Source organism: Nyctereutes procyonoides, unplaced genomic scaffold (assembly GCF_905146905.1).
Source record: "Nyctereutes procyonoides isolate TBG_1078 unplaced genomic scaffold, NYPRO_anot_genome, whole genome shotgun sequence".
Classification (NCBI taxonomy): Eukaryota; Metazoa; Chordata; class Mammalia; order Carnivora; family Canidae; genus Nyctereutes; species Nyctereutes procyonoides.
This window is the reverse complement of record NW_026575146.1, coordinates 51,447,658-51,471,213: the sequence shown is the minus strand read 5'-3', so window position 1 is coordinate 51,471,213 and position 23,556 is coordinate 51,447,658. Positions and strand designations below refer to the sequence as shown.

The 23,556-nt window shown below is 36.7% G+C and overlaps 1 protein-coding gene across 1 annotated transcript in view; it reads right to left on the bottom strand.

Annotated features, from left to right (window-relative positions):
• The window catches only part of ALDH1A1 (aldehyde dehydrogenase 1 family member A1), a 55,551-nt gene that overhangs the window by 9,177 nt on the left and 22,818 nt on the right, over window positions 1-23,556 (bottom strand). Inside the window, exons 4-10 of the mRNA XM_055309471.1 lie at window positions 22,642-22,771; window positions 21,053-21,114; window positions 19,564-19,692; window positions 17,640-17,753; window positions 13,252-13,354; window positions 11,264-11,448; window positions 6,247-6,411 (exon numbers count right to left, since the gene is read on the bottom strand). Coding sequence (XP_055165446.1) covers window positions 6,247-6,411; window positions 11,264-11,448; window positions 13,252-13,354; window positions 17,640-17,753; window positions 19,564-19,692; window positions 21,053-21,114; window positions 22,642-22,771 — 888 coding nt within the window. The remainder of the gene's footprint in view (window positions 1-6,246; window positions 6,412-11,263; window positions 11,449-13,251; window positions 13,355-17,639; window positions 17,754-19,563; window positions 19,693-21,052; window positions 21,115-22,641; window positions 22,772-23,556) is intronic.

The following is a 23,556-nucleotide window of genomic DNA, read 5'->3' as shown; positions in this document are numbered from 1 at the left end:
ATTGAATCTTTGTTTTCCTTTGTCCTTTCCCATGGTATGGGAGAACAGCAGCTCTAATAAGACAAATATTTGTTGATTTGTGCAAAACTTACATTCAAAAAATCAGTTGAGGGTTGCATTGGTGTGGAGAAACTATGTTTGATTATCCAAATGCATCTGTTTTGTTTTTCCTATTTATTTACTGTTTGCAAATCTGATTCTGCACTTTCCCCTTGCTTGATGGCATTTTGGGAGGTAAAGAAAATAACCCTCTCAGATTCTCCATCAGATTATAAACATGAAATACAAGTTCATTGGATGAAAGATTATGATTCAGTATATTTGAGTTGCCAGTGACTACTTGTTATAGTGTATTATGGAACACCTTCATAGCCCAAAGTCAATGAATCTATCTCTGTATTTATTAAAACCCCTCTGTCCAGGGCACCTGGGTGGTTCAGTCAGTTAAGCATCTGACTCGAGATTTCAGTTCAGGTCATGATCTCGGGATCATGAGATAGAGCCCCATGTTGAGCTCCACACTCAGTGAGGAGCCTGTCTGAGATTCTCTCCCTCTCCCTATCCCTCCCCCTGCTCATTCTCTCTCTCTCTCTCTCTGTCTCTGAAATGAGTAAGTAAGCAAGTAAATAATAAATAAAAAATAAATAAATAAATAAATAAAATCTTTAAAAAATAAAACCCCTCTGTCCATGAAGGAGGTTATTTATAATTCCCAAATGCAGCTAGCCTTTCCTATTTATGTAGTTATATATCACATCTCTGGATAACATCTTCTTAATGTTCATCAGTTTGTGCTTACCAAATATTTAATAACAATATATTTGTCTAGGAAAATTAGGAAGTGCAAGAGCTGAAAACAGGGCCAAGAACATATGAGGGTGAGGAGTCATGTAGGGGATAAATGTTATTTTCAAATATATGGATGGCTTTTATGTGGAAAAAGGCATACTGCATGTATGGGGCTAACGAGTAGAACATAAGAGAAGGGACTTACATGAGACCAGAGGTAGAAATTTCTAATGCTTAGCATTGTCCAAACATGGAAAAGCCTAAGAAATAATGAGTTTACCCGTTGATGCTGTTTAAAGAGACACTGGCTGGCCATTGGCCTGGAGCAAACCAATGGACATAGTGGGATTAGAGATGTGGGCTTAAGAGATCCTTCTAGCTTTATGATGCTATCTATAATTTTGTAACAGTAACAAGTCACCCAAGCTCTTTGGATCTCAGTTATAGATCTTTTGGATCTATAAATTTGACTTTTGACTTAAATTATCCATAATCTTCCTTCTAATATTAACAGTCTTATCACCTTTAAGCAGAATGGTTCCTATGTGCTCCATGTTTACAGTGTTAGGTTAGGTGGGGTTGGGTGGATAATAAAGTTAATATGAGCAACAGTAGGTCACATAGAAAGAGTGGGGAATGGTGGTCATGAGAATTAGGCTATACTTCCAAGTTGCCTTTATCTGTCCATGTGACCTACCCTCCTTTCTACTCTGGACCTTACATTTTTCATCTACTATTTAGGATGATAACACGAATCATAAATCAGTTGACTCTGTGACTCAAAGAAGAACTCAAAATACAAAAGGCTTAAAGATACAAAACAGTTCAAAAGAGTTTGACATGTTATATTCACAAGGGTAATAAAATAAATATAACATATAGGAACTGAAAACAACTACCATGTCATTATTTAGGAAAATTCTTGGATCAGAATACTATGTTTAATTTTATTTAGTTGCCAATCGTTAAAATGCAATATAGGAATTATACACCTTATAAATGTTCTGAGATTTTTATTAGAAAAATAATGCCAGTCTAAATAGGTGAAAATAATGAAAGATAGTATTTGTCTCTGGGAAGAAAAGACTACAGGCTTTCTTCTAGTATTGGAGTGATACTATGAAAAGAAAAAATATCATGATACTTCCCTCAAGAGGTTGTAGTGAGAACTAAATGAGAATATTTCATGTTTATGTAAATATTTTATATTTCTTTATATAAATATATTTTTATATATAATATACATTCAACTTTCTAAAAATAAATACAAATGTCAGAAATATATATCTGTGTATATTATATAAATAAATCATTTATATTTATTATATTTCATAGGACTATATTTATATTTTATACTGACTATAAGGCTCTTAGCTCTCTATCTGGCACATAGTGAACAATCACTAAATGGTTTTTTTTTTTTTTCGCTAAAGATTTTATTTATTTATTAGGGAGAGAGACATCTAGAAAGAGCGTGAGCAGTGGGGAGAGAGAGAAGCAAGCTCCCCACTGAGCATGAGCAGGGAGCCTGATGTGGGGGTCAATCCCAGGACCCTAAGATCATGACCTGAGCCAAAAACAGATGGTTAATGTACTGATCCACCCAGCACCCCTATATGGTCCTTCTTATTAATAAAAACAATCAAACAAAACTATAAGCCAATATCAAACTATAGACCAGTATCAGCTACAGCAAATATTCTTAAAAAGTATTAGCAAATAGTATTCAGCAATGCCTCCAGAGAATTATACACCATGACCAAGTGAGATTTAAGGATGGTTCAATATTCAAAAATCAATTAATACAAGACACGACATTGATAAAATGATTTTAAAAATACCACATAATCTTAGTTGATGCAGAAAAGGCATTTGACAAAATCCATCCTCCTTTTCCTCTCAAAAAATTCAGAATAGAAAGACACTTCCAAAATCTGATTAAGGGCATTTATGAAAATCTCATAGTGATTATCATATTCAGTGCAAAGACTGAATGCTTTTTCCCCATGATAGAGAACAAAGCAAAGATGTCCACTCTTGCTACTCTTATTCAACATAGTGCTAGAATTCTAGCAAATGAAAAAGGCAAGAAAAGGGAATAAAAAGCATACAGATGCGAAGGGAAAGAATACAGTTATTACTATTTGTAGATGACACAATTATCTACATACAAATTTCCAAGGAGTCTCCAAAAACCTCCTAGAATTACCCAGTTAAATGACATCAAGAAAGTATACAAAATAAATCATATCTATTTATATAGCAATAAGCATATGCATACCAAAATTAAAGATTAGACTTACAATAGCTCAAAAACATACCTAGGCAAAAATTCAATAAAACATGTGTAGGATTGAAAACTACAAAATCCTGATGAAAGAAATAAAAAAAAGTATATACAGACCATGTTCAATGACTGAAAGATTCCATACAATAAAGATGTTAATTCTTACCAAATTGATAGATATGTTTAACACAATTCCTCTCAAAAGTCCAGCAAGATTTTAAAAAGATATGTGGACAAGGTTATTCTAAAATTTATATGGAAAAGCAAAAAACTAGGTTAGCTAAAACAATTTTGAAAAAGAATAAATTGAGGGGATTCAGTCTTCCCAATTCTAAGATGTATTATATAGCTACCATAACCAAGAGACACATAGATCTGTGGGACAGATATCTGTTCCACTTGAAATTATCAGTGGAACAGATAAGGAAAACTAGAAATTGATATACAGATAAGGACAACTGAATTTTGACAAAGTTGCAAAAGTGACAGAAATGGAAGAAGCCACCTTTCAACAAATGATGCTGAAGCAATTAAACAAAACAAAACCCAACAACCTGGAATTAGGTCTCACCCCTTACATAAAAATTAACCTAAAATGGATCATAGACTTAAGTGTGAAATATATTATAAAACTTTTTTTTAAGATTTTATTTATTCATGAAAGAGACACAGAGAGAGAGAGAGGCAGAGACATAGGCAGAGGGAGAAGCAGGAATGCAGGGAGCCCGATGTGGGACTCAATTCCAGGACTTCAGGATCACGCCCTGAGCCAAAGGCAGACTCTTAACCGCTGAGCCACCCAGGCATCCCCATTATAAAACTTCTGGGGAAAAAAAATTAAAATAATAAAAATCTTTTAGATTTAGGAGTAAATGAAGGGTTCATATGTTTGATACCAAACACTGTCCATACAAGGGGAAAATGGTTATTATTAATAAAAACAACCAACCAAAATGAAACATTGAGAAAGACCCTGTTAACAAGACGAGAAGGGATCCCTGGGTGGCGCAGTGGTTTAGCACCTGCCTTCGGCCCAGGGCGTGATCCTGGAGTCCCGGGATCGAGTCCCATATCGGGCTCCCTGCATGGAGCCTGCTTCTCTCTCTGCCTGTGTCTCTGCCTCTCTGTGTGTGTGTGTGTCTCTTGTGAATAAATAAATAAAATCTTTAAAAAAAAAAAAAACAAGACGAGAAGACAAGCTATGGACTGGAAAAAAAATATTTGCTAATCACATAACCAACAAAAGACTAGTATCCAAAATACATAAAGAAATCTCAAAACTCAACAGTGAAAGGCAAACTATCCAATAAGAACACAGGCAAAAGACATAAAGAAGTATTTCATTACAGAAGATATCAGATGGCAAATAAGCCAATGAAAAGATGAACAATATCATTAGCTATTAGAGAAATGCAAATTTAATTCACAATGAGCAGTCATGCCTATCAGAAGAGCTAAAATTTAAAATAATCCAAATGTGAGCAAGGTAGCAGAGAAACTGGATCACTCATACATTGCTAATGGGAATGTGAAAGTGTTCAGCCACTCTGGAAACCAGTTTGCCAGATTCTTTAAAAAAATTACATCTACCATATGACCCAGTAATAGTACTCCTGAATTATCTATCCCAGAGAAATGAAGAATTCTGTTCATATAAAAACCTGTACACCAGTGTTTATTCTTTTTTAAGATTTTATTTATTTATTCATGAGAGTCACAGAGAGAGAGGCAGAGACACAGGCGGAGGGAGAAGCAGGCTCCATGCAGGAAGCCTGACATGGGACTCAATCCGGGTCTCCAGGATCACGCCCTGGGCTGAAGGCGGCACTAAACCGCTGAGCCATCCGGGCTGCCCTACACCAGTGTTTATAGCAGCATTATTCCTAGTAACCCCAAACTGGAAACAATCCATATATTCTTTGGTAGGTGAATGGTTAACAGTGGTGCATCCAATCTGTGGAGTACTGCTTTGCAATAAAAAGGAACAAGCTCTCCTTACACGCAACAATCTAGATGAATCTATAGAAAATTAAGCTGAGTGAAAAAAAAAAAAAAGCCAAACCTGAAAGGCTGGAGTATGAATCCACTCATGTAAAATTCTTGAAATGACAAAATCATGGAGATGGAAAACAGATTAGTGGTTAAGGAAAAGCCTGGAGTTAAGGACAGGGTGGTAGAGGAGGGACATGGATTGGCTATTAAAGAATCATGAGGGAATTATGTGGTGATGAAATGTTCCATGTTTTTCCTGTTTCAATGCCAACATTCTTGCTGTGATATTATGCTATAGTTTTGTGAGGTGTTGCCATTTGAAGGAATTGGGTAAAAAGCACCTGGGAGGGATCCCTGGGTGGCGCAGCGGTTTGGCGCCTGCCTTTGGCCCAGGGCGCGATCCTGGAGACCTGGTATCCAATCCCACGTCAGGCTCCTGGTGCATGGAGCCTGTTTCTCCCTCTGCCTGTGTCTCTGCCTCTCTCTCTCTCTCTCTGTATGACTATCGTAAATAAATAAAAAAAAAATTAAAAAAAAAGCACCTGGGATCTGCCTGCATTATTTTTCATAACAACACTGGAATCTACAATGATCACAAAATAAGAAGCTTAATTTAAAAAAAAAAATATCCTGTGTGTGTGTCATGTAATTGTTTTCCAAAGATCTTCAACTATATTATTTCCAGAGGAGAAAAAGCACCAATGAACAGGAGATTTTGTTTTCCATTACTTTAAAGCTGTGGAAGAAGCACCTAGAAATTATTAAGCATCCTGACCTGTTTTTGGCTGGAAATTCTTGTCTGGCCTCACAACTTCCTTCCTATTTTTAGTCTTGATTACAAATAAACGTTTACAGGTAACAGAGGTGAAAGGTAACATTTACCAAGAAAGATGTTACAAGAACTGAGAATTTTAATTTATTTTTTAAAGATTTATTTATTTATTTAAGAGAAAGAGAGACACTGTGTGTGTGAGCTGGGGGGAGGGAGAGGGCCAGCTCTCTGGGGTTCCCTCTCACCACTCTGAGATCAGGACCTGAGCCAAAACTAAGAGTTGGACACTCAACCAACAGAGCCACCCAGGGTCCCCAAGAACTGAGAATTTTAAAGGGACACTCTGTATACAGCCATAGAAAAAAATATGGCAAGTAAGGGAACAGTGTAGAATGAAAGTATTTACCTCCTCTTTGGCGATGCGCATCTCGTCCGTCACATTTGAAAAAACGGTGGGCTGGATGAAGAAGCCTTTATTCCCCCATGGGCCTCCACCACACTCCAGTTTGGCTCCTTCTTTCTTTCCACTCTCAATGAGGTCAAGGATTTTTTCATATTGTTTCTTATCGATCTAATAGGAAAAGCATCATATGGAAAAGAAAATAAACGAATAAATTAATTAAGTTTACAAACGTAATACATGGTGCAGCCTGTTAATGAGAGCCTCAAAATGCTAGAATATTGTTATGAAATGAAATACTCCACCAAAACAGTTTACAAAGGCTCAGATTCTTTCTGTTTATTCTCTTGACTTTTCTAGAAAGAATATTTAGAGATAAAAATTTGTATTTAGCATCTGTTTTACAGTCATGTAAGGAAAGCATATCGCCACTGCAAACAAATGTAAACCTTTTCCCCACAACTGTCATTTATTTACATGGGAAAAAAATACCTGTTAATAGTCAAACATACGTACTGAAGACTGTATTCCTAACTGAAATAAGGAGTAAAAAGGAGAAGAGAACTATGATACTGGGTTTAATCAAATATGGCAGTGGGAGAGCAGATGCTGTAAGACTTTGAAGACCCTTAGACCTCTGTGTGGTTCTTCTCATTTCTCACAGCCTCCTCTGGCCAGATCCATGCTGACCGCTGCCCAATCACCCTCCTCAGTCCGGGTCCCCCTGGGGCAATCTCAGTGGGTCCAATCCCAACTTATAGTCTGTCTTGATTATTACCATCCTGCTTCATTACATAGGCCATATCTAAGTATATGACAAGAATCACAGAGCCTTCATGGTTTGTTGAACAATATTTTTTATAAGGAAAAAAAAGAACCCACTTAAGTCCAGTACTTGTGGCTGGGATACCAGGAGCATACATCTTCCCACCATGCAGTGGAATTGGGGCTCCGTACTATCTCAATTCCTATTTTGGGAGGCTAAAAAGTTGAGTGATTCTGGGACTCTGAATCGGTGGTGAAGACTGCCCTGTCTCAGGTGTGGCCAGGGTTAAGTTTTAAAGGAAAAAGACAAGTTATAAGAATTAAGGTGGAGGGTCTCTGTCTCTGGTCGGTCCAGCTTCTCTCTTCTCACTACTTAAAAAGTGTTGTTTTTTATCTTCTTGTCTGATACTGAAATCTCCTCCATCTTCCAAATCCCAGTAAAAGGTTTCAAACCAAGTGCACACAACCCAGCTCCCATACCCAATTGGATTAAGTGCAATTTGAAAACCAGAAACCATTTTCTACAATTTGGCATAACATTTGGTACAATGTTGCTCAATCCTCGTCAGTGCATAATATTTAATTGAATATTCCAAAAAGAAAATGTTCCTTCATTTCCAGCAGATTAAGGGAATTGCAATGTTGGTTTAGGAACTGTTGGCTTGATATTTAGATTGCTGCAGAGTGTTTACTACAGTCAGACTAAGTGGTGGTGTTAGTCTTACCTAGTTGAAATATTCTGGTTTGCCAGACAATAGCCAAGGATCCACATATCCTCCATGCAAAAATTCTCTGGATTATACCAAAATAATCTCACTCTGGCCTCAAAAACATCATGATTTGGGGGGGGGGGGGTTCATTTTGAGATGTATTCCCTAAGTCCTAACTTTTCTCTACCTGTGACCAGAGTGGATATTTGGTGACAGTCCTGGCCTTGCTCATGCACTGGGAGGAAAAGACTGAAAGGATTTGTTTTTTGGAATACTTCAATTGTCAGTAACTTTGAAGAATACAGGAATTCATATTTTAGTATTTGGCTACCAACAACGTGGTTCTTTAACCAGCAACTCTAGCATTATGTGGAGGTAAAATGCATTTCTTAGGTCTCACCCTAGGCCTACTGCATCAGAATTTCCTTTTCTAATGAGATTCTCAGATGATTCAAATGCACAGGAAAGATTGAGGACATTATACTACAGTTTAGGCCTAGTGTTTTCAGTTATACTAAGGGACATGCTCTGTGCAGTCTGGCTAATTTTGCTTCACCATAAATACAAGTCTTCCTCAGAAGGTATCAGATTGGCCATATTTGAATTTGGCTTTCCTTTTGGCCCTCAGGAACTTCTCAATAATGCTAGGATGTAGCAGGGGCTCTTTACTATGTTATGGGCCATTAATTCATGGGCTAGTCCATGAAACATAATAGGGCATGGCATTGTAATAGTCTCAAAGTATACATTTTGAAGTGTTTGAATGTGCAAATTATTTAATTCTTTATTCCTTAGGACTGATGAGTTGAAAAAGAAGACAGTTTGAGAAGTGACACTGATACATCCTTCAGATTATTTGGAAACCATAGATCTACAAAAGCAATGAGAGCAGATATATCGAGTTCTTGATCTGTGATAATAATTGTCACCATAGGTATCAATGGCAGTATGTAATTTTCATTTATTTAACAGACATTTGTGCATGTACTATGAACCAAGCACTCAGACAGATTATTGCCTTTCACTGCACAATGATCCTGCAAAATTGGTGTCACTAGTTCCGGTTTACAAATGAGAACACAGAGCCTCAGGGAGATTATATTTTAAATCCAACTTCTATTTTGAAAGTCCATCTCTCTGCATTGAGACAAGATGCAACTTCTGCTGATAATGTAACATTTGATGTGGGTCTCATTATTTCTTTTTCAAATGAAAATACTGATTTTTTTCCAGGTTTTTAAGAATGCATACTTAGGTCTATGGAATCCAATTGGAAAATCACTTTACCAATGAAGAAATTTAAATACATTCTATATAAATTATATATAATATATATGAAACATGTATTAACATTTATTTATATACATATAAAATATGCTTAGTGCATAAATGTCTCTTTCCATTAAGCTCATCATATAACAACAGATATTTTTAAGGGTAAAGAGGCCCCAAGGGCCTTTCAGTCTTATTTCTCAAAAATCTACTTATTGTACTTACTCAGTACAATGTGTGATGAAAATCTATTCAGTTATACAGATTAAAGTCTTAAATTAAGCAGTTAGATCACTGTTTACTTAAGAATTCTATGAATAGAAATTTTCTTAAAGTCTACTTTAACTCCCTTCTTTTGTGAATAATGAGGTATTCTAGGTCAATTCTTGAGTCTCTCTAGCTGAATGGTACAGATCCTCTAGTGGAGAAAGTATCACCCAACAATGTTTAATATTAAGTATCTTGGATATTCTATTTCCTTCACTACTTCTTCTCCTCCTTGATCCTCTTCAGATTTATCTATCTATCTATCTATCTATCTATCTATCTATCTATCTATCTACTTACCTACCAATTTATCTATAGATACATCAAATGGGGAAAATGCTTTACTTTTACATAAATAGGTAGTTATTTAAAGAAAGAAATAATCACAACTGAAAATCTTAGAATTCCATCCTTTTTTAAAATTGGAGACCATGTCAAAATCAAATGTATAATATGTCTTGGCATCCATTTGAAAAGCTACTCAATAGGAGCAAAATTAGCAACTACTTCTATGTACTCATTAATTCAAGGATAAAAACAAAATATAGTGTGATTAAGATAAAACAATGTGTTACTTCATTTGTCAGCTGAATTATTTTAGGGTTCTTAGGCTTTAATCCTAAGATTTTCCTACATGGCTCTCTTGGCATGAGCAGAAAATCCCAGGACAGCCTTTTAACACTTCCAGGCAGTAAACTCCATGAGGTCAGTAGCATATCCTCCTTGTTCCTTTTGGCATTGCCAGGTTCTTATCCCAGGGTTTAGCTCATAGTAGTGTTGAATACATTTTGGTTGATAAAATGTATTTTTGGCTTAGTGACTATGTTAAGAATAGGGTTTGCTTCAAATCAACAGCATGGAACAGTGTATAAATTTTAGTGTGAAAGAATAAAGCCTCTAAGCTTAACGTCTACACTCTAGGAAAGGATTTCCCAACAGCGACCTTATTGGCATTTTGTGGCCAATAACTCTTAGTTGTGGAGCTCTGCTGTGCATTGTAAGATGCTTAATAGCATCTCTGGCCTCTGCCCTCCATTAGATGCCAGTAGAACCACCCCCTCTCAACTACCCTAGTTGAGACAACTAAAAATGTCAAATGTTTCCTTGGTAAGGGGCAAAACTGTTCCATTTGAGAACCACTGCTGTAGATCAGGATCCCGGAGGCCTGGAATAAACTCAGAACCAAAGATTGAGGAGTTTGCATAACAGACAATGAAGGAAGGAAGATGCAAAGGTAGACTTTGGACAAGAGAAGGACACTCTTATTGATACTGGTTCTAAGAGGACAGAAGAAAATGAAAACCTTAGGGAATAACTGGCCTTTCCCACCTAAAATGAGAAGTTTGCCACAAAGGCAGGAACTCATGACCTTTTAGGACACTCGGGCCACCATTAGAAAGCCCATCAGAGTGTCTGAAGACCAGAGAGAATGTAGAGCTATGCTAGCTGCTCCCATCTGTGGCTGGAAGCTAAGACAAAGGACTGATCTTGAGGTAAAAATAAATGATAGGATTCTATCTGAACTTCCAAGTGGATAGAAACCACATACAGGAATTAAGAGGTATATAGCTTAAGGAAACAAGAAATTTATAGTGTTTGTTGTTTCTCATCACATCTTTAATTGCCAACATGCTTCTTAAACTGTTTCTTTATTTTTTTAAGATTTTATTGATTTATTCATGAGAGACACAGGAAGAGAGGCAGAGACAGCTCAATCCCAGGTCCCCGGGATCAAGACCTGAGCCAAAGGCAGACACTCAACCACTGAGCCACCAGGTGCCTCTCTTAAACTGTTTCAGGACATGAAGAGCAGGCAACACAAAATCAGGATGCTTTCTTTAACACTGGGAGTTAGATACATTTTTTTTTTTGAAGTACCAAACTGACACAGTATTGTCACCGAGGAAGATCTGTGGTAAGGAAATAAACTTATTCAATAAAAAAGTAAACTTAGAGAGGAACCTTATTCTTGTGCCCTGTGAATGCTATTCCTTCTATTATATACTCACTTGAGGGCCTTGACTGACTCCTGGGGTCAGAGGGTTTCCAAGAACATACTTTTTAGCCCGTTCAACACTCCTCCGAACAAATTCATCGTAAATTGATTCTTCCACAAAAAGCCTGGATGCAGCTATACAGCACTGGCCTTGGTGATAGAATAATGCCTGGTGTGCAACTTCAACAGCACTGTCCACTGCAAAGAAGGTATTCACATTGAGGAAGAGATACTTTCTAAAGATTATATATTTTTATACGTATCTCTCAGAGGCAATATGATGGCATAAGAAAATTATGAGCTGCATAGTAAGACATAGATTCAATACATCCCACTTCTTATCAATCAGGTGCCAAATTAACCATTCTTATCCTTTGATATGGAAATGATAACCACAAGTATAGACTCTGAAAAAATTAATATACACAACCAAGAATATAGAGAGTGTCATAAGATCCTAGCCTACTACAAATGATTTTTTTTTAGATTTATTTACTTATTTGAGCGAAAGAGAGAGAGAGAGAGAGAGAGAGAGAGAGAGAGACAACATGCAAACATGGGGGTGAGGGGCAGAGAGAGAGAATCTCAAGCAGACTTCCTCCCAAGCATGGAGCCCAATGTGGAGCTCGATCCCAGGACCCTGAGATCATGCCCTCAGGTGAAACCAAGAGTCAGATGCTTAACTGACTGAACCACCCAGGCATCCCTGCAAATGATTTTTATAAATATCTCTGAGAGATATAAATATCTCTGTTCATAATTAGATGACTATGAATATCTCAGGCCTTAGATTTTAGCAAAACAACAAAGAAAATATGAACTATCTAGTGCATTGAATAATTTAAAAACAATTTCAGACACCCTAATCAATTGGAAATGTGATATTTCTGAAAAAAATTAATATTCAAAATCACCCACCTTAACAGCCCTGTTCCAGGAAAAACATTTTCCAACTTTATTTAAAATATACCATATTATTTCATAGATGCCTATAAACTCTTCTTATCTGTGCATTTGAGATGGTAGAATGGGGCTTGAAAGGGAGAAACAGGTTGTGTCATTACTAAATCCTAAACAACCTAAAGAAAGGTTTCTCTGCATTTTAATTTTTTAAATGTTGAAGAATTAATTCAACATCATAGCACTCGAGTATTGTTATATTTACTTTGTGAATTAACTACATTTACTTAAGTTGTAGTGGAAACAGTTTCTAGAAAGGTTTGGTAAAAAATCAGGACTGTTATCATATTTGTAGACGATATAATAAGCCAATGTGTTCTGAAAAGCTTCAGCTAAGATCACATTCAGCCATTTCTGTTTATTGCCTCATACTGCAGCTGTCAAAGAGCTAGATGAATGCTTGACAATCTATTTCTGCTCACTGACTCCCATTGAGAAAATAATTGTGGGATTCTATTCAATAATATAATCAGAATGAACCTGGGATATCGTATAATGGAGTCACATGATAATTATAGATGGAATATATGTAAATTTGACCACACTTGCTAGGAAAAAAAAAGAAGAGAGAGAAATTCCTTAAATGCTAAGTGTCACTCTCTTCTGGTCATTTCATTTAATGTGTGCATGACCCAGAATGAAGGGAAATGACAAAATGTGAAATTAGCCATCTCTCTAGTTGGTCCTGGTCCAACATAACTGAGGGTATGTCACCATGCCTAATCCAATGTTAACATGTAAAGGCATGGAATTAAAGAAAATACATCATGACTCCTAAGTACAAAACAGCTGCCTAGAGTTCAGCTGTGAAAATAATAATGTATTCCAAACCAGGAAGAAAGAGTGTCTAGTGTTAGACTTAACTAAGTGTTACACTTTAGGACAGTTCGAGAGATTTTCAAGAGTAATTCTAGGTTCTGAATAATGCCTTACATTTTGATGTTAGAAGCAAACCCTTTTATAAACTTCAAGGTCACCGTCCGTCAGGCATTACCAGACACTAAGATGAGGGGTGAAAAGTTAAGAGTGGCTTTCACTCACAGTCGGAGTCAGCAAACACAATGAAGGGGCTCTTTCCACCAAGCTCCAGGGTCACCCTCTTCAGATTGCTTTTCCCGGCAGCTTCTTTGATCATTTTGCCAACCTGTAATGGAGCATTACAAAGGAAGAGGCTTAATCTGTTCTCATGAAGGTGGGTTTATTTAGCATTTTAAATTTATATGAGGTTTGTGCCATAATTAAGTTTCATTAGGGAGAAACATTAAATAGCATTTTTCAAGATTTGGTGCCTTCAAATATCAAAGACTCCTTCATCCGAGCACAAATATGATGAATCAGAAAAACATTCATGAGAACAGATACATAGAAGATGACAGCTGATCTTGATGTACATGACTGGACAGGAGGTATTTTTCATTTTAATCGGAACTTCATCTTTCAAAAAAAAAAAAAAGAACTTCATCCTTCTACGATAAACTGGACATATCACGATCCAACCACATAACTTGTCTACTTGACTTTTCATCCCTCTACTGAAATCCAGAGAACTCTATCCAAACTGGCATTTTCACTCCTTAAATCTCAACTCTCTTTCTCATTATATGCTCACCCTGACCTGGCTGGGTGACCAGGTCCCACCCATCCTTGGGGTCCAGCTCAAATGTGAACTCTTCTTTGAAGCCTACTCTGTTGACTTTAGGCAGACATGGGCCTTTTTCCCTCTTACGATCTCCCAAGAACACTCAAGGAGATTGTTTCAGAGTCTCCCTCAGATTGTATTATGTGTATACACATCAATTTCCCAAACAGATATCACCTCCTTGGTGGTGGTCATAAAGTCCTATCATTGCAAAGTTAGCATTGCCTGTCATAGTAGGGTTTGTTAACAACAGATTGACTGACAGGTCTTTCTCTCTTTCTCTCTCTTTCTCCCTATCTCCCTCCTCCCTTCCTCCCTTCCTCTCTCCCTCCACAACTTTGAACCATGGAACTAGAAAAAAGAAATTGGATCTGTGCTCTGTGCTGCTACTTCAGTTAGCTGGAATCCTACGGTTCTGGTTTCTCCTTTAATGCTACTTGCCTCTCTTCAGAGAAAGACATTGTTTTCATTTTTTTCTTTGTGGCTCACGTCCCATCAAGATTATTTTCTGTAGTTGTTTTATTTTTCCATCTCTAAAATCTGGCCTGCTTTATAACTATTTCCTTTTTACTATTTTTATTGAAGTCCTAATGTATTAAATGATCTTTGCTTTTCTTTTTGAAAGAGGATTCATTTTATCTTGCTTCTGTTTTTTCCCCCTACTTGACACATCAGATTTTAATAAAAAAACCTTCTATCCCAACTGAACAAAAGAAAAGTAGATGCTTGCTGCGCATCTGTTTGAATTTTATGTGGTTTATTGAATTGACTATTGCTGTGCCTTATAGGGCAGGGTAATAATTAATCTGCCAATCTTTTTATCTTTAAGATGTCATGTGCTAAATAAAATCCTGTAATATAGGTTAATAAAAAGAAACTAAAAGTAGACTTGCTGTGGGGATATCCTGTCTGAAATTTTTCTCACATATCATTTTCCTTCCACTTCTTATTAAATTTTCACTTAAGATGATTAAGAATTTTTTTATTTCCTACATAATATTCTTTTATTTTCCCCCTTTGAATTCTCCAAGTTCTTTCAGCAGATTTTTTTTCTTAACTTAGAAATGCTTACTGGAAAAACTTTATTAAAGTAGATAATTTTTGTCTCAGGGAAGGGAATAAGATCAGAGATATTTTTCTAAATGCTACAGATATCAAAAGAACTTGAATGAAAAATGGCCAGAAGTATGAGTAAGGGAGGAAGGTTACACTTTTGCTTAGCACAAGTTTCCATGGCAAATAAAAGGTTGGTCTGAGTTTTCCCAAAGGTCTAGTTGAAGTCAAAACAAGGAAACATCGATTTTGTCCCATGATTTTGTTCCCTTACTTGGAAAAAAATAAAGGTTCATAATTTTTCTTAAAGAAGTCTGCAGTGAAGAAAGAGAAGAACATTCAAGACTATATGGTAAGCAATATGTTCCATGATGTTGTGGCATTGCCATGTGGGGCAGAAGTAGAAAGTCCTCATGAAAATGGTCTAACCTAATCACCTCATGCACAATGTGAACTAGATTCTGGTTTTTGTTTTGTTTTGTTTTCTTCTGTTTTAAATGAATCTAATGGGACATTAAAATTCTTACCTTAAAAAAAAGTTCTTAACTTGCCAGAAGTACTTTTAGGAAGAGGGTCATTTCTATTATGGCCACAAAAGATATAATCTATTGTTTGCCTCTTTCATGGCATCTGGCAAGTTTCCTACTACCTGCCAACCAACAAACCTGAAGCTAAAAGAGAGTCCAGAAAGATGTAATTGTTTAATACCTATTCAGAAGTAGTTACTGTAGTAGTTACCGTCTGGTTTCTGCAGATAACAATGAATAAGATAGTCTTTGAGGATAGTCAACAAAGATGAGATACATGACAAAGCAATGGGCATGTGCTATCATAATTCTATATCATGGATAACTGGGGACTCAGAGGAGGTTTTAAAATTCAGGATGATCCTGGAACTGCAGAGAAAGTCATAGAGGTAACACGTGGTGGAAGCCATATTATAGTAGGTGTGGCCATGAGTAAGCAAAAGCCTGGAGGAATGAAAAGATACATTTGAGTATCCTATTGGGTGCTCAATATTTTACTATTCATTAGCTCACTCAATTTTTTTTTTTAGCTTACTCAATTTTATTCTGTACAATAGGCAGATATTATTATTCCCATTTATAAGTGAGAAATGCAAATGTAGCAATGATACTTAACTTTTAGAAGACACATTGCTTAAAAGGGTAGAGTCAAAATTTGAACCCAGATGTTTCCTAGTCTTTTAATCTCAGAGTTTTCCTATTTTTAGCAGGTAAAGTACCCCAAAGCACTGTAGGGACCCAGGGATGGGCCATGACAAATAGCCAGTGATTCTAGAGACGGGATCGGGGACGGTAGCCCCTGGCCCATATGAGCTGGAGAATGAGTGGGCATGGGATCTAGATCAGGAAATGTGCATGGAGTCCCTACTGGAGAAGGTCTAGAATTCTAGGCTGTGGAATTTGTGTCTTTACCTCCTCTGCTATGATTCTGATCTATGACTTCACCATTTTTTAAATTATTGCCATGTCTCATTTCCAGTTGTTTTGTCCACAGGATCCTGAATGCAGGATTCACTTTCTCCTACCTCAATTAGGGGTTTATATAATGTAAACTTTTTCTCTTCTGTGTTTATGAAACATAAAAAAGCATTTTTGTATTTATCTAGTTTTAAAAAGATTAAGAAAACTAAAATTTGATTTTCTACCATTTTAGTTCTCTATGTAAATGTTTCCTTATATTGGAGTGGCTAATCAGGAGTATGGAATAATCAAATTAGCATCTTCTCATTATCTAGAATGTTCTTCTTCTCAATCTCTGAGGAGTTAAAAAAGTAACCACTCTTCAAAATTCAGAGTAAGTTCTAGCACTCATGTAGACATAATCATCCCTTCCTGTGAAGGCCCTTACAGCAGTTTGTACAGATCTTAGTATCTTATCACTTCCTATCTTGTCGTATTTGTAACAGCAGCTTTATAAGAAGGGGCTCTTCTCATTCTTCATCCTTTACACTGTATACCAGTAAGAGGTTTCACTGCATATCTCACAATGTCACATAATCCAATAGAATGGCTTGAATTGTTTTTTCCTTAATATAGTATGATTTTACCACTTTCTTTTGCTTGCAGTTGAAAATCATCTCAATAGATGGGAACCCATTCTCCCAAACTCCACTTTCCAGGCAGCTTACTCTATCTCCCCCTCTTGCCTCTTCTTGCAGTGCTCATGGCTGAGACCCTGTTCTTTAACCCTCTGGAAAATCAAGCTGGAGCCAGAGAGGCATAAAAGTTAGGTTAAGCCAGCAATAACACTCAGGAAGCTAGCTGAGTTGTTGGCTCTCTTTCAGAATAATCAGGAAAGACAGAATCCCAAATAAGGAACTAAAGGTGATGCTCTGCTACTTAATTTCTATAATCTACAGTCTAAAATTACATTCATTCATACAAATCACTGGGGCCTGATGTAGATTTTCTATCATAAACTGTACTAATCAGACGACAGGGTCTAGTCGGCTATATTTCTTGTCAGGTAAAGCAATGAACACACTAAAAACAGTTTTGTGCAGGCCAAGTTTGTGACAGGTACTCCGCTTCATCTCCACTGTGTCTGCTTCTGTTCTGTAAACATGCACAAAGACTTGATTAAGGAATAAATCATTAAAAAGAATTTTTGTTTTAAAGAAATGTTGGCCTAAAAACAGTGACATAGAACATGCTTCTGACACCTGGAGATGCAAACATTCTTCACGCCAGGCCTGAATAACTGATGTTACCTCTGTAGATCCGGTGAAGGCCACTTTGTCTATATCCATGTGGGAAGAAATGGCAGCCCCAGCAGTAGGCCCATACCCAGGGACAATGTTCACTACTCCGGGAGGGAAACCTGCCTAAGAATAAAAAGTAAAATCATTAGGACAGAACGAGGATTAATTCTATGATAAAAAGAGGAGAGTCTAAATTCAAAGCCGCCTCTCTATGCTAAGCTTATGAGTTTCTCTACCAAGAAAGATTCATGTAAGCATAGATTCTATGCTATTATTATTCTTATTTCGTTTCTTAGGCCACTTAAAATAACCTCCAGAGTTACATTACTGGGGAAGAGTCTCTCCTCGGGGTAAGTCCATGTTTGACTTTTACGGATTGTTGCTCCAGTGATGGCTGCCTCAAATTTCATAATAGTGACTCAAAAATATAGTGTAGGTAGAAAAGCTAGGTCAATTACTCACATAGAAGGAAAGCAATGCATTTAGTACCCTACCAGCAAAACCAGGAAGCTAAAAGGATCTTGCATTTTTAGTTTCTACCTATTGCTTCTTTAGGCATACCAACTAGGTTGCAAATTCCTACTGGCAATATTTAATCAGTAAAACATCAGATAAGAACTGTCCTCTCCTGTGTGATTAAGCTTCACAGATTGATTTCATTCCTGGTTAAAGAATGATTAGGAAGAAAACAGTGTGTACTTGAGATGGGTACATTCACATTTCTGGTTATTGGCATCAAAATGCCCCTATTTTAACATCTCTTTGGACTTTTTTTAAAATTTGAAGTTAAGGGCACCCCTGGTGGCTCGGCAGTTTAGCTGCTGCCTTCAGCTCAGGGTGTGATCCTGGAGACCCAGGATTGAGTCCCATGTCAGGCTCCCTGCATGGAGCCTGTTTCTCCCTTGGCCTGTGTCTCTGCCTCTCTCTCTCTCTTTCTCGCTCTCTCTGTGGGTCTCTCATGAACAAATAAATAAAATCTTAAAATAAAATAAAATAAAATAATAAAATAAAATAAAATAAAAATAAAATTTGAAGTGAAGAATAGTTTTAAGAGTTAGGTTCAGATTTCTTTAAGTTCAAGTTTCTAGTAACTAAAGCTTGGTTTTTAAGTGCTGGAAAGATATAAAGGACAAAGGGTGATAAATTGTGAGAAAAAGGTATTAACACTATCTGGATAGTTGATGAAAATAAATTTCATGTTTTTTTTTTTTTTTTTTTTTTTAGTAAGAAGGTAAATGCAGAGGCAACCATAATAAAAAACAGAATATAAATATGTCCCCTCATGGATATTTTTTTTAATTTTTATTTATTTATGATAGTCACAGAGAGAGAGAGAGAGAGAGGCAGAGACATAGGCAGAGGGAGAAGGAGAAGCAGGCTCCATGCACCGGGAGCCAGACGTGGGATTCGATCCCTGGTCTCCAGGATCGCGCCCTGGGCCAAAGGCAGGCGCTAAACCACTGCACCACCCAGGGTTCCCCCCTCATGGATATATATACGTTTAAAAACCATGTGGCCCCATGTGATGCGTAAGCATGTTGGCACAGAAGATTCCAATCTTTGGATGGAGTCATTTTAAAAAAAATTGTTTCATCAGTGCCAGTTATAAACCAACTTTCATTTCCACATTTGAAAGAAAGATGCATCAATTTCAACATGCATTTGCATTCATGAGTTAAACTAAAGAAACAAAATAAAAGTGATCACAAGGTGACTGTTTGCCATGAAGCCTTTGAGTCTGGCTTCCTGTCTCCGGTTGGGCAGAGGTTCATTTGGGCTGACTGCCAGAAATCTCAGCCGGCACCCATATTAAATGTGTCCTCATCTGGACAGGAGCCATTGGCAGGTCGTTCACAGTAGCACCAAGTGAGGTCTTCATATTGTAAAGAAGGACTCCTGGGTTCTTGTGCATATTTTGATTTGGGAAACTCACCTCTTGTATTAAAGATGCCACATGAAGAGCAGTGAGAGGAGTTTGCTCTGCAGGTTTGACCACCACCGTATTTCCACAGCAAAGGGCAGGCCCTATCTTCCAAATGAACATGAACAACGGGAAATTCCACTAGAAAGCAATATAAAACAATAGATTCTTTGTGTTGCTGAAAGCCACATTTGCTAATCTAACTTCTACATTATACACTACCTGTAGATGTGAAATAATAGTTGTGGTAGTTTTGTGTAATCAACTGGTACATTCAAATTAAGTTCATTGCTAAAAGCAACTCATAAATGCTAAAAAGCTCCAAATAAATTAGATATAGGACAGGAGTGGAGGAGCCACAGAATTTTATCAGGTGTTATTTTGAGTTCTTCATCTACTGGAGGAAAAAAAATCACCACATGCTTTAAAAAAATCAAGCCTTATTAAAACACAAAAAGTCTAGGGTCTGGTGGCTAAGAACTTGGTTCAAATCTCAGCTCAATCACTGACCGGCCCAGTGAGGTCAGATTAGTAACATGCTTTCTGTGGATGATTTCATCATCTGTAAGTGCTGATAAAAATCCTCTCTACTTCAAAAGGTTATCTTGAGGATTCTTCAAGAAAGTGGGCCAAAGGCTTAACAGAGTGACGGGTTTATCATAGGCATGCAATAAATATTAACTACTATTAGTCCTCAGGATTGTGTAGTTTTTATTAATTTTATTGAGTTTTTTTAAACTAATGAAGAGTTTCATTCACAATGTGGATAGGGATGCATTCCAATCGCCCTGGAGCAAAAGATAAGTCATTGCCAGTTTCTTATCCAAAAGCTTCAGAACACTTTCCCATCTTTTTATTTGGTGTCTTTGAATATGTTGGTGAATCATTTTGTCTCCTACTTGTTGGGTTTAAAAGAAAACCTTCATGATTCTGCTTAAAAATACTACTAAATGTAGGATATATTCCATACAGTGCTCCAACATTTTCTTCCATTTTAGTTTTAAAAATGCATTTAGGATTTGAACACTCTGGTTGATACTCTTCTTCTCAATGAGGAGATGAAAAGGGTTGGGGAATAGTAGGACATACTGCTTCACTCAAATAGTGTCCTGAAGCAAAGGAGCCAGTGATGACTGTTGTGCTATATACATGTGAAGCATGGGTCTTAAAAGGAATATAAAACACAGCTTTTTAAAAAACAAACCATAGAAAAAAAGGTTAAGATAGGTCAATGCTATAATATCAAAACACACTCAGGTGATATGCCACAATATAGATGTGAGGTAGTCATATATATATATATATATATATATATATATATATATATTCAAAAAGTTCAGTCACAAGACCTCAGCTCATCAGTTACTACATTTTCTGTACATTTAGCAAACATCTAAGAATCCATTTGTGTAAGAGAAAACTTCTTTACCAAATGAAATAGAATTGTAATTCATTCTTTCTTTCTTTCTTAAGACCAAAATGACATAGAAGACCAACTTACAGGAATGATTTGGCCACATACTCCGATAGGCTCATGTCTTGTATAACCAAAAAAGTTTCCATCTGGAAAATAAAACACACAATCATTTGTGGACAAATATGCTTGATGTTCATGGAATGGTCATTTGGGTTGATGTTAGAGGAAGGTGTAGACAATAACTAAAAACAAAAAATAAAGAAATTAAAAAAATATCTCCAGCCACTTACAAAATGAAAAATTGAGTCCTAAAATAGTAATTTGAAATGAGAGGAACCATAAAATTGATGTAGATCAAGGCAAAGATGCAATACCTGAATGTATCTGCAAGATATTTAATTCTATCTCTCATAATGTAGAAGAGCCACTTTCTAAATCATCTTCATTCTCAAAGTTTACTTTCTTAAGGAAAAAGGTACAAAGTGTGTGCCTAAGGCAATAACTATTAGAGTCCTATTTCTGACAGTTCTAAGTTCTATTAGTAATGGTAGAATTTTTATTGAAGTAAAAATATAAGAAAATTAGAAAAGAATAGAATTAAAAAATATCTCCCTACAAGCCTACTGACCAATAAAAGCAAATACCTTAACAACAACAGCAACAACATGCCAGAAGTAAAAGACATTGCTTTGCAATCTGGGTTTGATTGATTCATATGCCTCAAAGTTTGATGTGGTCATCCTGAGGTTACACTGTGCTTTTTATTCTGTTCTATTTCCCACAAAAGCTTCTTGGCTATCATAGCAATAAAGATTTTTATTAGGTCTATTTGTACTTAAAATAGTTTCTTCCATTTTGTTAAAGGGTAAAGCAAGAATTTCTAAAAAAGCCACGTTTCTTATTACCATGTTCTCACTCCCCCCTTTTAATTCCTGGCTATTGCTAACCTGCTGGATATTCTCAGTAGATTGAAAATGCCCATCAAGGCCAGTACTGGAGGGTGTTACAGTCCCTTAGCCAGGAAGTTTATATGAATTAAATTCTAACCATAATGTTTTCTAAATTGATGCATTTTTTATATTCCTCTCCCGTCATGTGCATCCTCTACTAAAACACACACACACAATTTCGTCAAATTCTTAAATTGGGCTGTAAACACAGTCTCATCTTGCTTTGAAGCTATTTGAAATAAATTAGTGTGAATTTGGTTTGTTTAATTCATCTACTGTAACTCTACTGAGTTAGACCAGGCACAGACAACCATATCTAACTCACACTGGAACACACAAAGACATTTAAATAATTACATTATAGAAAGGGCATAAATTTCACTACTGGAATACAAAGGAAATAGTTCGTGGCCCACTTTGAAAAGTGTGGGTGGTCAGAGAGACGATTTCCCTTATTCAGTGACTGTGGGCAGAAGAATATTCTTCCTTTTATATTTTCTAGGTATCTTTAGCATGATTGTGCCGAAACAATTTTTAAGAAACCATTTGATAAATCGTAGCAGAACTTCCAGGTTCGGAGCTGCATTGTCTCAAAGTCAAGGAGAAAAATCAGTCTGCCTTTTTGGGTGACATCTTTAAACGGGAGAGTTTGGAATAATTCAGCTCTACAGTGATCTTCTTGATGCCTACCCTCCCCCCTTGTGGTTTCTCAAAGCTGCTCACCAACGGGTATTGTGCGGCCATGTATCTTGTCAGCCCACCCCGCACAGTAGCGTAATGTTGCTACGCAGCCTCCCAGATCCAATGTATACGAATTGGAGAAGAGTTTTCCACCATTTATTGACTCCATTGTCTGAAAAGGAAATCAAACCTCCAATGTAAAAACTTTCATAAACATTTTAGATTAAAAAATAGAGTTTTAATATTTTGAATAATCATGTGCTAGAGAACTTTGGAAATAGAAGAAATCCTGTAAGCCTAATCTTTTGTCTAATCTTTTCTTTCTACAAAGGAGGTAAAAAAATAAAAATTAAAAAAGGAGTTAAAATGACTCGCTTAGGCTTGCTTAAGGTCACATAACAAGATCTGGACATAAAGGGCCATAAGATTCTGGTTTCTAAACCGTAGCATTCCTTATATCTCATTCTGAATGTCCCCCAGCAGGACAGCTTTCTAGGAACTGGTCCCAATTTGGTAGATACATGGTTGGTGCAGGTAAGTGGCACCCAGTTTCCTTAGTCAGATCAGAGCTCCAACAAAATTTCACTTATTGTATAAATTTAGTGTTTGCGACTATTAATGGTGCCTCGATGATCATTTTTAATTTTTACATTCCATCTGGATACAACCAATCAACTTACACAAACTTCAGTGACCTCTGCATCTTTTGTTCATGAGTTTTCTTCAGTAGAGCTTGTCATTGTGCAACTCACAGTTTTGCCACTCTTACCATAATTGTTGTTCGAATGATCAGGTTGTAAAGTGCAACATTTTCTGGTCTAGTGTTCTAACCATCTATCAGATGATCTTGTTTATCTTCCTCCTTTCCTTCAGCAGGAACTCTAAGAGCCCTTTGGGACCTCCTGTCCTGCTAAAACTATTCCTCCTTTGTTATACAATTTTCTGTCTCTGCATTAC